This window comes from Juglans microcarpa x Juglans regia, chromosome 3D (assembly GCF_004785595.1).
Source record: "Juglans microcarpa x Juglans regia isolate MS1-56 chromosome 3D, Jm3101_v1.0, whole genome shotgun sequence".
NCBI lineage: Eukaryota > Viridiplantae > Streptophyta > Magnoliopsida > Fagales > Juglandaceae > Juglans > Juglans microcarpa x Juglans regia.
In genome coordinates this window covers 906,088-924,097 of record NC_054598.1, presented here as the reverse complement: position 1 = coordinate 924,097, position 18,010 = coordinate 906,088, and the positions used below count along the sequence as shown (strand labels likewise).

At 36.9% G+C, this 18,010-nt stretch overlaps 3 protein-coding genes and 1 long non-coding RNA gene across 7 annotated transcripts; 1 reads left to right on the top strand and 3 right to left on the bottom strand.

Moving 5' to 3' along the window:
• Positions 1–895: 895 nt before the first annotated feature.
• Positions 896–4,264, bottom strand: LOC121256157 (probable cysteine protease RD21B). The gene is made up of 5 exons (XM_041156826.1): positions 3,542–4,264; positions 2,485–2,720; positions 2,201–2,341; positions 1,356–1,808; positions 896–1,263 (listed from the first exon to the last, which is right to left on the bottom strand). The coding sequence occupies exons 1-5, from the start codon at positions 4,005–4,007 to the stop codon at positions 1,165–1,167; spliced, it is 1,395 nt and encodes a 464-aa protein (XP_041012760.1). The 5' UTR covers positions 4,008–4,264; the 3' UTR covers positions 896–1,164.
• Positions 4,265–5,608: 1,344 nt separating this feature from the next.
• On the bottom strand, positions 5,609–9,899 carry LOC121256158 (KRR1 small subunit processome component homolog). Of its 2 annotated transcripts, none has more exons than XM_041156828.1 (12): positions 9,609–9,899; positions 9,389–9,465; positions 8,255–8,365; positions 7,915–7,983; positions 7,591–7,647; positions 7,356–7,394; positions 7,131–7,235; positions 6,933–7,015; positions 6,742–6,823; positions 6,177–6,320; positions 5,980–6,051; positions 5,609–5,893 (listed from the first exon to the last, which is right to left on the bottom strand). In XM_041156828.1, the coding sequence occupies exons 1-12, from the start codon at positions 9,802–9,804 to the stop codon at positions 5,783–5,785; spliced, it is 1,146 nt and encodes a 381-aa protein (XP_041012762.1). In that variant the 5' UTR covers positions 9,805–9,899; the 3' UTR covers positions 5,609–5,782. The 2 variants fall into 2 exon arrangements, with proteins under 2 accessions (XP_041012762.1, XP_041012761.1); XM_041156827.1 differs by having other exon boundaries at positions 6,174–6,320; positions 9,609–9,883.
• A 4,051-nt stretch (positions 9,900–13,950) lies between these two features.
• Positions 13,951–15,474, top strand: LOC121253850 (uncharacterized protein At4g06744-like). Its single transcript, XM_041153775.1, has one exon. It carries the CDS (start codon positions 13,985–13,987, stop codon positions 15,278–15,280), a length of 1,296 nt encoding a protein of 431 aa, XP_041009709.1. The 5' UTR covers positions 13,951–13,984; the 3' UTR covers positions 15,281–15,474.
• A 422-nt stretch (positions 15,475–15,896) lies between these two features.
• LOC121255723 lies at positions 15,897–16,673 on the bottom strand. Of its 3 annotated transcripts, none has more exons than XR_005938846.1 (3): positions 16,386–16,673; positions 16,115–16,274; positions 15,897–16,015 (listed from the first exon to the last, which is right to left on the bottom strand). It is a non-coding gene; the product is annotated as an uncharacterized LOC121255723 (long non-coding RNA). The 3 variants fall into 3 exon arrangements; XR_005938845.1 differs by having other exon boundaries at positions 16,435–16,671; XR_005938847.1 differs by lacking the exon at positions 16,386–16,673 and adding an exon at positions 16,361–16,379.
• Between the last annotated feature and the right edge of the window lie 1,337 nt (positions 16,674–18,010).

Sequence of the window (18,010 nt, the reverse complement as noted above, 5' to 3'; positions counted from 1 at the left end):
ATAGTAAATTGCAACCGAAGGAAAGAATTATTCTTCTATTTTATAAGGGATTAGTTCCGAACATCTTGCATGCAAGAAGAGAGTAGCTATTATTAGCTAAACCTTTATCGCAGAGAGAAATGAAGCGGGAATGGGAGGTTAGGTCATCATTTAATCCATGGCAGGAATGGTGCTATGCACCTTTCAAGCCTTTGTTTGGCTTTCACCAACGCCCATATGGCGTTGCTTTTTCTCTGAATGAAAATTTCAATGTCACTATAGAGTTTCAATGTACTCACTATAGAGTCAATTTCAATGCTAATCAGTAATACCCCCACAAGGTATCAGCAACAGTACATGGCTAAAGAAGGATGAAGTTGTGGAGTCCAGTCTAAATTTGGATTTGCAACACCAGCAAGAATACCTAGCAGGCTAGCATTGAATCACCCGTATCAGGTGCCATTGGATTTGCATGTTTAATATTGCATCGAGAAATTGTTTTGGTCGCATTTCGAGCTCAACTATTAGAACATATACTGCAACTAAGAAAGATCTGCCACTATTATCTGCAAACATACAAACTTCCCCAAGTAATTTTTCCCTCAAAGCTGAGTTTTCACTTGTGGTAGCTTCGCCCCAACCAACAAGAAGTCAGACCTTGCACATCCGAGCTTTTAACTCATGCTCCACTATGGAAAATATTTATTTATTTTATTGGTACCGGGTATCCGAAAACAAAATTCTGACTAGTCCTAGGATGCGCATACCCTTGACAAGAAGTTTTCCGCAAGTACAATTCGAGTAATTCAAGAAAAAATCCTCATAGTCCGATAACCCTTAAAAATTGTTTACACCTAAGAAAAAATAAAAATGCAAGCATATCACAGAACTTATACAAACTATCAAAACTAGTGGAAACAGTATGTACAACTTATTGATTTTGATAGAAAGCTTTTAATTTGTTTTTGTTGGGGCAAATAATAAAAGGTATTTACAATAATCACGGAAATTGAAATTTTACATCCCCATTTTAATTAAAGTCTACTCAAACTGGTAGTTTAGTGAGAACAAAGCAATTCTTCCAAGCAACCTCCCCTAGCAATGAGTGGGTCGTCAAACGCGTCTTCCTTCTTCATCATGTGGGTTTCCTCAATCCTTCCAGACCCAGTCTGATCCCAAGGCTTCTCAATTGCTGCTTATCTTCCTGCCAGCAATATAGTGAGGCCGAGTGCTTTTAGCAGGAGCCCGCTTGAACACTTTAACTCCCAATGGATTGCTGTTGCTCTGTTTCATAACATCAAATAAGCAAACCCCAACAAACTGGGAAAACCAAAAGGAGGTGCTAGTATCTATAACAATCAAACACAAATAATTACCATTCGGCAAGTTCCAGCATCAAGATCGCAGATGGGATAATCCTGAGGGCAGCAGCTGGAATGGTCACTGCAGCAGGTTGCAGACTCCAAGGGACAGCATCCCCATCCAAAGCAGAATTTACCATACTCATATATACAGCAGCAGGTGCTTCCCGTGGGGCATGAGTAGTAATCATCACAGACGGTTTCTGGACTAGCAGGAGATGGGGGAGAGGGACCAGGGTTAGGAGGATTCTGACCCTTTTTAATGGGGTAGGAGGCCTCGACAGCAATCCCGCACTTTCCAGTAGTGGTGTCAGCCACATTACGCTCCATCTTGATGTACCCATCCTCCCCCCACCTGGGACCCCAAGAGTTCCTGACTAGCCAGTAATCAATGCCATTTTCTGTACCATATCCGACGGCAACCACACCGTGATCTAATTGTGTCCCACAAAGCCCCGTGAAGACGCCCTAAATGGACAAAAAATTTGGAACAGAAGAAGATCAATGTGATGTGCATGAAAATTTTTGTTGTCTCCAGGACTTGTCTAGAATTCAATCCTTTTGAGTGGCAAACTCAAGTGATTCATGCCATCAAATCAAAGAGTTAAGCTAGAGGAATTTAGACCAACTTCACCTGGTCTGGAATGGAAGCAAGTTAGGATTCAGTCAAATGATACAAGAGCTTAGCTCTTGTACAACTGAATCCACTGGACAAATAGCTATACGCCATTTTTCATTAGTAGGGCATTTGTAAGCAAGACCAACACAATTATCACTATTCAGCTGACACAGAACCACATGCAATTGAAATTAGAGTGATACGTCTAGGGAGTTAAACGCCAATGAGATACAGCCATTACCGACTCATAGAGTTGGAAAGCTCTGCCACCGGCTTCAATGGCAACACTAACTGGTTGATTTGCCACAGCCTTCTTCAAGGAGTCCTCATCATTTTCGGGAACATCTTCATACCCATCAATGGTCACAACCCGGGCATTTTTCTGAAAGGATAAATAGATGAAAGAATAAAGTAGGATATAACACAGAATGTTCTGGCTGGAATCGCACAACCCCATGCTCTTCCAGTCAACGAAATCTTATTCCTACATAAGAAACTAGAAAAACAGCATGGATTGACACGAACCCGGTTGGGATCACAAGCACCATCACGAGCACGGTATTGGTAGTCTTCTTCAGTATCAATGCCACCATTGTTAATGATGAATTGGAAGGCATAGTCCATGAGGCCTCCATTGCATCCTTGGTTATATGCCTTATCACAGTCCACCAATTCTTGCTCCGACAAGGAGATAAGGTCACCTGTCACAATTTTATTTATCCCCTCAACTGCACCAATGGTCGAGAATGCCCAGCAACTCCCTTCATCAAGCAATGCACGGGTCATCAACAAAAGTTTATGGTATTCTTAATATTTGACCAGACAACATCATTTGCCAATCTAATCAAACTTATGCCCCATGTGCAAATTCACATATTTTATAGCGGTTGACATGTGATTTTTACTTAATATACTCTTCCTCCGCCGCCAATCAGAGTCTATTGTTTACTACGAATCTCACATCAATATGAAATTTTTGTATCATCTAAAAAACATCATCATGTAAGCATCAGATTAGGCAATCAAAGTGCATCCAGTTGACCACAAAATATAAACTGAACGTAAAGATAATTTTTCACAACCGTAGTTTCTTTCAATAAAAATGTTTTATTTCAAAGCAAAAAGATAGTTTCTTCTGAACAATTCTTCAAGCCACGTCGACAAAATACAAAAATGGATCTAAACGCATCAAAAGTCTCCTCCGTGATTGAAAATAAACAATAATAAGTACAGAATTTCCAAGCATTTTTCAGGTAAAATATCTTTCCGTGTCAAAGTCTAACAAACGTATCAGAAATTGGTTAGTTCACGACAATGACAACGTCCATTATCATCCCATGGTACCTCGACCATAGAACTTTTTTTTTTTTCCTTTTTTTTTTTTTTTTTTTTTTTACATAACGAAATCTGAAGCATTATGTTTGATTGACTAATTAAAAATTAATTCAATATTTTAATCGATTAATAATAGAGAAATCATTATAATTAGATCCATCGACATAAAACAAAAACTTTCAAAAGCAAATCAAACAAGAACTAACAAAAGAAAATAAAAATAAAAATGAAAACCTCAAAAACTCACCGCATTGGCCTTGATCCTTAACCTCCACAACAGCTCCTTTCTCCCTCCAATCCACGGACTCGGGCAATTCCTCGCCGGCCTGGTATGCGTACCGGTCACTATGGGTCCCAGAAAGCCTGTTCTTCCTCTCCATCCTGCCGCCCAAATACATGGACCGGTACTCCTCGTTGGTCAGGTCTGCAAACCGATTCAATCCAACCTTATACGTCCGGTTCTCCATCTTGTTGTGCCCGTCGATGAACCTCAGGTTATCCTTAAAAATCTCGAACCGCGTCTCCTTCTCTCCCAGGGCATTATAGGCCTTGCCATGTTTGACTAGCCAGGCCTCGTACATGGTCCGCATATGGCTCTCGGTCCTCGGGCCGTGTTTTAGATCGTAGTCGATGATTGACATGTCCATGGCCGTCGCAAGAGCAACGAAGAGGACCAAACAAGAAATCAGGACCAAAAATGAAGACTTCGCCATGCCTTTTTTTTTTTTTTTGAAAAAACAATTAGTACCCGAGGGGAATGGAGACGACGGATTCGAATATAATTGTGCATATATATATATATATATATATATATATATATATATAGGATAAGCTAGAAGGAAGGGGGGAGGAGAGAGAGAGTTTGGCAGAGGCCTGGGGGGAACCAAAAACTTCGTTGAAATTGTAGGAGTTTGTCTGTCCGGTTGGCCCACCTAGATTTTGGGATGTTAGTGGTTTGGCAAATGGGATTTTGCCAACTGGGAAGGCCTGGGTTTTGTTTGTTTATTTAGTTAAAAAGAAAGCCTGGATCGCCGGAAAAAAGGGTACTTGAAATTACCATTACGATTAGGATGTAGAGAAAATTGCCAAAACAGTTACTGGTGATCTTCTAGACCACGCAAATATGATATATATATTTGGGAGATCCAGTTCATAATAAAGATATCTTTCCAAGTTATTTTTAAGTTTTAAAAATATTATTTTTTCAGTCATAAATTAGTTTTCAAAAACTCTCATATTGTTAAGAATTTACTTATTTTACTTAATAGGGTTTTTTTTTTTTTTTTTTGAAGAAATTTTAGAAAATATTTTTTGTTTTGAAAATAGAAATACATTGTAATATCACGTTGGTTTGAAAAGATGATTATCAAAACTGATAATTAGAAGTGATCATTGGAAAGAAATTGAAGCCCAATGAGTCGATCTTGACCCGATTGCCTGCTTCCGGCCCACATCTAACAAACAAAGGAAAACTATAGCCCAACGACTCACAACTAAGGGTGAATTCCATCCGGTCCAAATGGTGTTTTTTAGACTGGACCGGACCGGTCGCTATCAATCCGATCTGTCCATAGGATCTAAATGGTGTTGTTTAAATCCTATTTCACTCTAAACGTCCATACAACCCTTGAGTTCACTTAACTTCCACTCGAGCGAAACTCAACCCGTAAATTTGCTTGATCGGCACATGACACACCGTTTGAGCAAATCACTAATCCTAGTGTTCGCTCGACATATCGCTCCAGCCAAAAAGAAAAAATGAGAGAGAAAGGAAGGAAAATATAATTGAAGGTCCCTATGAGACCCTTCATGAGTGTGTACTGCAAAAAAAATTAAAATTAACAATGAATAACTAAAATTTAGGAAAAATGTTTTATGGAACTCTTATTTCTTCATTACTATTGTCTATTTACATATAATAACATAAATTATCACATGATTTATGATATATTATTAATTGATAACATATATTATTTAATATTTTATATGGTCAATGATAATAAATTAGATAAAAATTATATCATTAACTTATATAATTACTATATGAAAATATTTTAAATATATATAATTTGGTTTGGCCTAGTCCAATCCAAAATTTATAGATCCAGGGACGGGACCGAACTTCTTCGGTCCACAATTTTTGGGACCGAGACCAGCCCCTCCAGTATTCAGTCCTATCCAGTCAGTTTTTCTAGTCCGGATAGAATTTTGTACACACCTATCACAAGAACCAAAAAACTAAAAACTTAATATCCAGTATGGGTTAGCCAAAAAAGAGAATATATATCCAAATTGTAAATGCCGTTTTTTTTTATCATTTTCTTTGTTCAATAAATTAGCTTTCTTCTCATGCACGGCAAGATTTTAAGACTCCGACTCGTACAAGCTTGGCCGGATCATCCATGCAACTTCTCTCATTCACTAAACACGTCATACTTACTGCAATATGAGACCGAGGCTGCTGCCGTATAAGCATCAGCATTGATCCTCACAATGAGCGCTTGGATTTCTTTCTCGAAGTTTCTCCAGTTGCTGCAATATAGGCTTCAGCATTGATATTCACACTCAATTTTTGCTTCCCAAACTCCTCAGCCTTTTTCTGTAGATCAGTCGATGTAAGGACTTGAATTATAATGGAAAGATCTCATGAAGTAAGACAACCCAAATCTTATGATCTACTATTACCTTGAGAGACATGGCCATGGCTGCCACATCTTTATTATTATCCTCAGACTTTGCCTCCCGGTCTCTCGGCTCCTGAGATTGCCATGCCAAAATTGATCAAATTCATTCACATAAAAGATAACATCACGTAAAACAGCATGAATCAAGATGTCAATAAAATGGAGACAATTGAAATAATTAGCTTCAGAATATACCACCTCTGGGGGAACAAATGCAGCTTCTCTTTTTCTTTTGTTTTCTGCTGTTTTCTGTGCCTGCTGCTCCTGCTTCTCTCGCCACTTCTTAGCTGATTTCTTTTTCTGTGACATGAAGAATTCTCCACTCGCCAATTGTTCGTCAATCTGAAAATACCATAGAATATTGCATACCATGTATTAATATTATTCCTTTTAACAAGACAAACAGATTAGTTAAAAGAGACACGAGATAAGAAGGGTACGGAGACCAATTACACAAAGTACTCTACAAATATATTCAAGGAACGCACTGAAAAGAACCAGACTCCAGAAAATACCTCACTTTATCCAACTAAACCAGCAAGAAAATCTTTGTTCCGACTCACAAACCAACCGCCAAAAGATAAAACCATATAAAACCGCTGAAATTTGTATCTTTTTCATGTGTGGAAGAGATATGACACAAAAGGCTTTTAGACCTCGATATTAATTAATAAAATCAAAGAAACAAGTAGCCTGATAAAAACATTAAAGCATTGAATCTCTTGCAGGAATCTAAAATATGTAGAGACTAGAAGTTCCTCACCTTGCTAGGCTGTTGTGGAGGAGGGAAAGGTGTATACGGTTTCTTTTCTTTAGTCTTAACCTTCTTTTGTTTAACATTTTTCCTGGGTCAAAATCATAGAAGTAATGTAAAATAGAAGAAATATGCATAACAGGAGATTGAAAGAAAATGATCATATCCATATACAACAAAAGAAGTAGTAGATGTTTTACTTTTTGAACTTTGGAAGAAACCTATCCCAGTTTTCATGTGCAAGTGCTGGATCCTTTTCAAGTTCTTTCTTCATCATAAGAACCTACTCAGAAAAGGGAGATCGAGAATGTTTACAGATTCCCAAGCATATCATAACTGTTGACGGTCCTCAAGAGAAAACAACAATTTCAATCGAAACAGAGGACCAATCTATTCACCTTGATATGGTATACAGGATGCATTTTATTTAGTATGCAGTCTTCCACAATCCTCCTGACTTGCTTCAAACCTTTAAATGAACCCATAGCAGCAACTGTATTGCCCTATGCATTTATAATAAAAAAGAGAAGGAATTCATTTCATGACTCCACATTGCCCAAGGAGAAGGAGGAACAAAAAGTGGTAATTTGACCTCCAAAATAACACAGAATAGTAACAATTACCTGAACGAGTATATAGCAGCCTGTCAGTATTTCAAGTGCCTGCACCTCAACCATATCATATTAGCCACTGGAAAAGAATTAAAGGAACATCTGACAGCATACTGCATCAAGCCAGCCAAGTAGCTATTCCATTTTCTTTCTTTTTTTTCCCTTTTTTTTTTTTTTTTTTTTTTTTGGGGGGGGGGGGGGGGGGGGGGGGGGGGGGGGGGTTAGCAAATGTAAACGTTGTACACACCTTTAAAGTGGAAGAATTAGGACCAACAAGATGTTGCCTGCGTTTCACAAATCGCTCCTGTACACAACCAAGGCCCTTATATCAATCACCAAATTATCTTAACATCAATAATCGAAAAAAATTAGACTTGACACTGAGTACAAAATTGATCACAGTTCATAAACCAAACATCCAAAATGAGAATATTTAACTCAATCCTAAGGACTTGACCTTCAAAAAAGTAGAGAACCTATCTCAATCTAGTATCACACACGAATCCCACACATGAGCCAAAACTGAAAATTGGCATTAAATACTGATCTTTTCCATGGCCACACCTCATACCTTATTACGGACCAAGTTGGCAATCTTGATGATGTCACATTGGATTTCATCATCCAGAATTTTTATTGCCTACCACGAAAATGTTGCGTAAGAACAAAAATTAGCCAACAAATGAAAAGCAGACAAAATGAAGTAGCTGTCTCACAATAGATACTAATAAAATAATTTCAATGGAGAGACTTGAGCCCAAATAATACCCAAATAATATTTTGTCATCAAAGAGATAATAATAATAACAGAAAGCAATATCTTGGTAACTATTTCACACCTTTGTTATTACAGAGAATCCATACAATATAGAAAAGAAAACAACATTGAAAGCAAAAGTAAAAAATTGTACCTGATGTACAGGAACACTTCTTGACAAAAGCTTAATAAGATCCCTAGCCTTAATGATGATATAAGGGTCCCTGGTCTTTCTGGTCGTGGAAACTGTCATGGAACCCTCTACCTGACGAACAGTAAATCATACAACGAATCAGAAGACTGTAATGTCCTCCAAGTAAAAAAATTAACAATGACAGATTACCACATTTGGTCATAAAAAAAAATAATAATAAAAAAAAAAATCAATGATTACACTTAAACATCCTTAAAGGCATCAAAACACAGAAATAGATTCTTAAAAATCAAAATTGTTAAATGAATCTCAAAATTTGAAGTTCCAACTACTAGCAGAGATGGAAATTGGCACTAGGTTATAAAGAAGCCTAATAAAGGCTACAAACTTTATAAACTAAGAAACCAAAGAAATGACATATACACTATCTGCTAAAGTTTCATGTAATGCAATATAAATCCAATCCGATCTAACAAAGAAATTGTTAAATGCACGTTACATTCACGCGAATATGACCAATCCGAAATAACAAATAAATTTTCGCCCAGATTCCACTCTATTTCTTCTACTCTCATTCTCGGGCACTTTTTGGTCCACATCTCCAGATATATCCGGTTGTTTTTTTTATAATTCATAAGAAATTTTATTACCAAGAATAGGCACAGCCCAAATACACAAGATGCATACCAAGGAAATACCTACTACACTATAGAAAGCAGGAGATATATCCGGTCGTTGACTGTTTCTTTCTAGTTTTACACCAGAACTGACCCAATAACTCATTAGAATCCTTTCTGATTCCTTTCTTTATGATGTGGAATCTCACCAAGTCAGGACCTTTTGAACCCACAAACCCCGCATACACAATCCCACTCGCAAGAAAACTCCTAGTGCGGAATCAAACTTAGAATACCCAAGTCTACGTTCATCCCAGGCCCGCCCTTTAAACACTCTTACCGATTATTCCTTAGTCTAACAACAAGTTTCTGCTGCCATAAACCCTTAAGTAACCAGTCCTAACCACCCGACACCAGTATACTCAGCTTCAGTATGCAATAATAATATATAGTCATAAGCCATTTTCATCAAAATCAATGATTCATTGACTTAAAGAAAATATTTGCGGACACTCACCAGATTAAGTTCACCCGAAATGCCATACTCTTTCAAAGCGGATTTCACATTGGGCCAAACCTCTTGCAAATACTTTTCTGAACGAAGAAATAGAAAATTCAGAAAAAGGATCCTAAATCACCTAAAATAGACAAAAGACGAAAAGGAAATTTCTTGGGGAAAACAACAAGAAGAGAGAAAGAAAAATAGAGCGAAGAAGATGGCTTTGGGTTATAATTACCTCTGTATTGAGGGAAGAGAGTGGAGAAGGAGCTGACTTCGAGCAAACCGGATTCGTTCCAGGACGCGTCGAACTTGTCGATCTTCCAGTGGTCAATGTTGGGGTCCTCGTCCCATGGCTTAGGCTTGTCGTGCTTCCCCTTGTGCTTCTTCGAATTCGGCGGATGTGAAACGTCGCCGTCGTACTCTTGCTCCATCTCTGACTATGGATATGCAGCCGAGACAAAGCCGAGCTATTGTAAACCCTGGACAGAGCGAGAGGAAAGAGAGAGAGCTGTAAAGCAAAAGGGTTTTACTCACCATTACACTTTGTATTCCACGGACACGACGGGGTTGGGTTGGGTTGGGCCTGGCCCATCGAAGCGGTAGAGTTGCTTTGGGGTTCATTGAGCTCGGACCCCCGGACGAACTAAAAAAAGAAAAAAAGTCCAGGAAGTATGGCACATTAGTAGGTGGGACGTCCACACCAGTTAATTTCAATTCGGCCGGAGAAGAATTGGGCTAGATTTTTTAATTTAATTAAAAAAATTATGAAATCAGAGGAGGAAACATCCACACATATATAAGCGCGTGTATATATCTCTTTGTATCTCTTTATACTTAAAAAGGTTATGATGGATGAATATGAATCAATAGTATCTTTGTTTGACACTTTTATCTTCCACTTCTATCCCTCTACATCTAGTCGTATTACGATTTTGCCTTTTTTTTTTTTCCTCTTTCAATATTTTCTTTTGTCTTGTATTCTCTTTCCTCTGCTCTCCCTCCTTCACTCTCTAATTCGCCTCTGTTGACCCCTATCGATTCTCCAAATCGACACCAATCTCGTTTACAATTCTCTAAATCTCGCCTACAATTCTCCAAATCTCACCACCAATCACTCCTGATATCACAAGATTTTTTAGTTGATTAAAAATTGAAAAGAAATTAAATAAATCGTTGAGAAATTTGGGAGATAGATACTGAAACAATTGGGACCTGCAGAGAAATTCGGAGAGTTGCAGACAAATCATGCTTCTTCGTTTTAGATAAGATGGAAATATCAAAAGAGAAGGTACGAGGAAGATGCACACTGTTTGATGGGGTTGTAATTCCCTCTGATCATCTAATTTCCTCCGTATGTACAGAGATCAAACTCAGAAATCCATGTATAAACATGAAAAACCAGGAAATATATAAAAGCAAATATATAGCATCATCTATCTTACCGATGAGAATGAGACAATTAAAACATTGAAAAGACTATCGTCGTGGGTGGCCTCGTGGTGGTTGCTAGAGGCAGCATATGGCGGCATCGTGGTGGTCCTACGCGGTGGATCTGGGATCCTGTGAAAAGAGAGGGCATGAGAGGAGCTCTTCAATTTGAGGAAAGGAGGAAGGGGAGGGGTCGTCGGTGAGGGAAGAGGCTGGTGGTAGTGGTGTGGGGGTGGCTAATGGCAGCGCCATGGGAAGAAACCTGTGCGTGTAAAGGGGATGCATGCGTGGGGCTAGGGAGGAGCTATGGGTGGTGAGTTTTATGGAAGTGGTCTACGGCGTGAGGGGAACTTGGTGGTGGTGCTTGGTGGAGCTAGGGCTAAGCTATAGTGGCGCAAGGGTGGAGAATCCATGCGTCGAGACCCATTTCGAGTTACTCGCGTGTAGCTGAGGGAGGAGCTGCTAAGGAGCTTCAACGATGGGGTTTGATGGCCAGTGTGAGGGGAAGCCGGTGAGGTGGTCGGTGACGTCGTAGGATGGCGCACCGCGACACTAGGCTGCTTGAGGGAGGAGGGTGAGAGAGAGGGAAGACGTGCGGTTGCTGAAGGGGAATGAGAGAGAGGGAGAAAAGGAAAGTGAGGGGAAAATGCTAGGTTTGGGACTTTAAATTTCAACCATCTATCTTGAGTCTTCATATTTGATCAAACGGTGGAAGTTTAAACACTGATTTAAACTAATTTAAAATAGATAATTAAAATATAAATATCATATCATACATAAACCATCATTAAATAAATGATGAAGTTTTGTTAAATATTTTTAAGAAAGTAAAACCATATAAATAATTAGAGTTTTTAACATAATTTAAATCTCATAATATTCTTAATTAAACATTCATCTTAAATCTCCTGATTTGATCAAACAGTGGAGATTAAAACACTAAAAATAAACTTACTTAAAATAGATAATTTAAATATAAAATCAACTTTAGTTTATAAAATACTAATATTTCATCATTAAAGTTTTGCTAAATATTTTTAAAAGAGTAAAACCATATAATAATTAAAGTTTATAATATAATTTAAATCTCATAATATTCTTAATTAACTAAAATCATTTAGATAAAATGATTTTCTATAATTATAATATTTTTGAGGTTTCCAAAATAGAAGAGATTTACTTTAATGATGAAAGAACGTGAGAACAATATAAAAACAAAAGATTTTGTATTTTCTCAGTTCTCCCCGAGTCATCAAGTAGTGTGGTTGAATTCTACAATTTATATATTTTGCTAAGAAAACTATTGCTAGAATATCCAAAGTCTTTCAATTCTCATATTACTGTAACGTTTGGTTATCATCACGATGCTTGTTAAAATTTGTTTTTCTGCTCGTATATATTAAATCATTGACTAATTAATTTTATTTAAAAATCATATTATTTTTACCTTTTGTGAATATTAGTCATCTCTATTTTTTTTCTCCTAACTAGAAAAACATGCATTGCACGTGACTCCACAACTAGTATATATATAATGAGTAATGTTATACACCACACTCTCATTCTATTTTAATCATACCAAGTAGTATGTGACACATTCATCACCATTAGAGATAATGAAATATATAATAAATAATCATTTAATAGTAATAAATATGTCACATCTTATTTAATAAGATGAAAATGAAATTACAGCATAGTGTATAAAATTTTTCAGGTATAAAATGATGTGAGAAATATAGTAGAGGTGAGGCACATTGACGTGGCATCCCACTAGATAGCGGCGTGCGCACCCTTCACTTACCAATGGCAATGGTTGGCTATCTCCAATTCAAATGTGAACGGTTCTCCAACCAAGTGAAGAGGAAAGGGGTCCTGGGCACAATTATATTGGACACTATTCGGTATCCCATTCACATTTGAATAAATAATTTATTTAGAGATGAAGCCATCAATCAATTCTGCTAATTTACATACATCTATTTCTGTCTTTACGATTGCAAAATTAATTATGTCTCGCCATCAACCGCCATCATCAACCTTTCTGCGGACAGTTCATGACAGAACACGTCCGAAGCATGAATATTACAAACGTGTCGAGAAACTTGATCCATTAATGGCATTGTTATTAAGGAAAAATTTAATTGTAAATAATTTTGCATACTAATACGTGTATTTATTCAATATGATTGATCATAAAGTAAATTTTATTAAAAACAGTACTAATTTAAATTTAGAATATGAAGACAATAATATTAATACGCAGATTAGTACGTAAACTTGTTTATACATAGCAAAACTCTATTATTAATGTATTCTATTCTCAACTACGTACGTACAGTATATATAATAAACATAATTTAATAATTTTAAAAATAAATTTTAAAATTTAAATCTTAGAAATTAAATTTTATTATTTAAATAATCTGAATAGTGTACTCTAATACCGATTTAGATATAAAAAAATTAGTTAAAATACAATATATGATATTACACGTCCCCATTTTCGTACGTACGTATGTACATATATATCAATTAATGAAGGGCATGAGTTGTTTGGATAAATATTTGTTATATATATATATATATATATATATAGAAAAATGATGAACATACATATTTTTTACAGTACATTATATAATTATATTTTAAAATAAAAAATAATTTAGTAAAATATTATATATATATATATATGTGCGTGTGTGTGTGTGATTTAATTAGATTGAGAAGACGGCCGCCATATAATATATTACTCTGGATGTATTTTGATTTTTGCTGAGATAAAAAAAAAAATTAAATGCCGGCGAAAAACATGGAGATTAATCAAAAGTATATTGTGATGACGAAGTAGTACTTCAAATCCATCCACTACGAGATGGCAGGCTGGCTAGGCTCACGAAACATAACCACTACAATCCACTATCGGAGAATTGTCAACACTCTTTTAATCACCATTTCTTCTGAAAACATTATGATTGTGAAGTTCCCAACCCACTAACAAGAAAAAAGGAAGAAGATCATGAGAGAGATCGATCGAGAGGCATATATATTGAGCTATAATAATAATATTATACTTGCTTAATTTCCAGAGTGTATTGCAAGGACCACATCGACTACTATAAAAACAAGGATCAAGATTCTTTAAACACCACCTCTTCTAATCTGATCTCGCTCTCCCCCCTTATGTTTCAAATGGGTAGCAACTCTCTACTTTTTAAATGCTTTATCACCTTATTCATCTTCTTCCCGTGTCTCCTCTGTGTAATCTGCCAGAACTGTGGTCCATCCTGCAGTCGAGGAGCTCGATCACCAACATCTCCTCCGGGAGTTAATTTAACCTTCGCGGACCAAAGAATCGCCGTGGTCTATCAGGTCATCCAAGACTTCAAGACAAAGATCACGGCAGATCCCCTTGGAATCACCCAAACTTGGGTTGGCCCAGACATTTGCAACAGCTACAAGGGCTTCTACTGTGACAATCCACCAGACAATGGCTCCGCCGTTGCCGTTGCTTCCATCGATTTGAATGGCTATAATCTTGCTGCCCCTACTTTGGAAGGTTTTATTGATCGATTTCCTGACCTTGCACTTTTCCATGCCAACTCCAACAATTTCACCGGCACCATTCCTTCGAATATCTCCAAACTCCCTTATTTCTACGAGCTCGATATCAGTAACAACGACTTTTCTGGCGAATTCCCGCAATCGGTGCTCGGTATTAATGGCCTAGCATTCTTGGACATCCGTTTCAATGGCTTTAGCGGGACGGTGCCGGCACAGATTCTCACACAGCCCCTTGAAGTGCTCTTCATTAACAACAACAAATTCATGCAAAAACTACCCGATAACCTCGGCAACACCCCAGCATCCTATCTCACATTTGCCAACAACAGATTCACCGGTCCAATCCCCGCAAGCATTGGAAATGCTTCAGAGACATTGATCGAAGTACTATTCTTGAACAACAAATTATCTGGTTGTCTTCCATACGAAATAGGACTCCTAAAAGAAGCAACAGTTTTTGACGCCGGAAACAACTTATTGACCGGCCCCTTGCCATTCTCGTTGGGATGCCTGGAGAAGATGGAGCAGCTGAACTTTGCCGGAAACCTTCTGTACGGGCAGGTGCCGGAGGTGGTGTGTGAACTCGGGAGTTTGCTGAATCTTTCCCTGTCCGATAACTATTTTACGATTATAGGGCCAACGTGTAAAAAGCTGGTGGACAGTGGAGTTCTTGATTTGAGGAAGAACTGCATCCTTGGACTTCCCGAGCAAAGATCGGCGAAGGATTGCTGGTGGTTCTCATTGTACCACGTGAGCATGAGCCACTGGCCCTGCCAGTATTCCTTGGGGTACACCACTTACATTCCTTGTAAGGCTCCTCCACATCCAGTGCATCATGGACATGATCGTCGTCCGAAATTAGGGTCCAAGAGAAAGCTGTTATCTTATGCTGCTCTTTCAAGACATAGACTCTGAGGTTGACTAGTACTACTCGATCGGACTGTCGGATTCATGGATTAATAGTACCTCTTTTTTTTGGTATCAATAAAATTATAATTATGGGATAGAATAGAAATATTAATGGCTAATATAAATCATGTACAATAAACACATGGACGATGTTGGTCCATCGCTAGCTGTAAAGTATTTTCTCAAGATAAACCTTTGGAAAAGTGGCCGGGGAAGTCAAGTACCAGTCGGAACTATAAGTAACTAATTCTGATGCGAATGATCAACACCATTAATTAATTCACAACCTATTAACTCCATTGACTTACATGTTGCACTAGATAGAGATATTTCACTAATAATCTGTAATGTAAAGATTGTTTAGTAATGTGGCAAAATGGAAAATGGAAGATATATTTATTTACGTGAACCACTTTATAAATATTGGCTCATGCAATAAAAGTCCTTTATTTTCACAATATGACTCGGATATTTTAATTAGATTGGAGCATCTAAAGCCAAGATATACACCACTTTTCATTGGAGAAAATGAGATGCAGAAAACTATTGTAAATACTAAGATCTAAATTTAATAGATTACTCACCATTACAAAGCCAGGTGGTTGGGATTGGTTGGGTTTTGTAAAGTTCCCAAACAGCAGTCTTATATTTCCCTTTCCCTTCTTTTTACTAAAGCCTTTTTATTTCCATCATGATTAAACATCCAACTTCATGTTCTCACAACAGAAATAAGACAAGACCCTAGCAATGGTACAAATAAATGAGTACATGAGGTCCAGTACAAGATAATATAAAATAATAACAAAAAGCTCAAATTGATGAGGCATTGTTAACTCATACCCTCATTTTTTCTTGCAGCTTTTTAGTGTCAAACTATTCCCCTTCTGTAAATATGTCTAGTGAAGCCATTGATGCCATCACAAGCTGACCTATGTATTCCTCAAAAAGCTCACTGCCAAAAAGCATCGTAAAGATAGCTGCATGATCGATAATTGCTTCACTACAATATTTGGGAACCATGCAATGTATAAGAAAAGAATCTTCAAATCAATTAATTTGGCAACAATTTTATTTCATTCTACCTACATATAGTAGAAGAAGACACACACACCATCACTCTTGAAATACATCGATTGATAAATTAAGAACAAAAAACTAACGTCGAGATTCCTGATTTACCAAAAGTGTCATATGCTTCTCGTTGGGCTGGATCCCTCAATACTTGGTAAGCCTCACCAAAAACCTGAATCCAAATGAATGAAAGAAATATATACATATAAATATTTTCAATGGTTTGGAACCATATGAGAGTAGACGAAACATGGGAATTAGCATTGTTCCTCGAAATTTTCAGAATGCAAAAGTATCATTCCTAATGTTCTTAGTAGATTAGTGGCCAGTGATTATTTTCATGTTGAATATGCTTGTAGAAGGGAGGGCTTTGGTCACAATTAGAAAAAAAAAAAAAAAAAAAAAAAAAAAGATAGGCTCAATTATATAGAAATAATAATAATCATATTAAGTTACCTACAAATAAATGAAAAAAATTTGAGAGTGACAGCCAAATGGATAAAAAAATACATATTGGACTTGGGAAGAAACCAAGGAAGTTTGGAATATCGATCCTGGACAGTAGGCTACTGAAACATGAGCTTTTGTATCTTCTAGGTAAAATACAAAACACAACTTACTTTAAGCATTTGTAGTAAAATACAATATTCAATAAGCAAGAAGGAAAATCTTATCTGAAAATTGTGTGCCGCAAGAGGATCTTCTGGGTTTTTATTTGGATGAACTTGTCGTGCCTACAAGCAAGACTCCAAAATGGGTAATGGGTTTTGAATGGGAGAGGAAGCTGAAGAGAAGAGGGGGCTCTGAAGGTGGAAGACTCCAAAATGGCAGACGCGGGAATTTGAATGGGTTTTGAGAAGGGGGTTCATTGCGTTCTTTTGCTTTTCCTGCAGTTCGGTCTGTGCCATCGAAGAAAGAATGTTAAAGAGGAACGGGAGTGAGGAAGGAGCGAGGGAGAGATAGCGAAAGAGGAAATGAGGGAATCAAAAGGTTTCCGTCGGTGTCATGCCAAAGAGGAGAAGAAGATGAGTGACCATATGCAATGTACCATGAATCAGGAGAGTGGCGTGAGAATTCGGGTAGCTTTTGGATTCCATTTCCATGCACAGTCAACACAAACAAGACACAAACAGTGGCTTAACTGGGAATTAATGGAAAACAAGAAAACTAACGGTAAAATAAGAAAAAAAATATTGTTCTTATAACAGAGTAGATATATATATATATATATATATATATACACACACATGCTAAGTATATATATTAATACTTACTGAGTATTTAATTATAGGGTCTAGAAGACATACACATATTACAATATAAAAGAGTTTGCAAGTCCTAACTAGCTAGCTAATCCAACTTGCAATATCCACCCTCTAGATTTAAAACGTATTTTACAAAACTCGTACCGGGATTTGGATGAAGAAATTGAAAAACTCTTAAGAAAAAATAATAATTTTATATAAAAATATTTATCTTCATCTTAAATTTTATCATCTTTAATTATATAGTTCATATTATATTTTTAAATGACTTCTTATTTAAATAAAACGTGTTATATTTAAATATTAATAAAACTCAAAACGAAGGAATAACGATTTTAATCATATATTAATCAAATGGGCTTTGGAAGAGAAAAAAATAATAGTTGGTGCGAGCAATGAT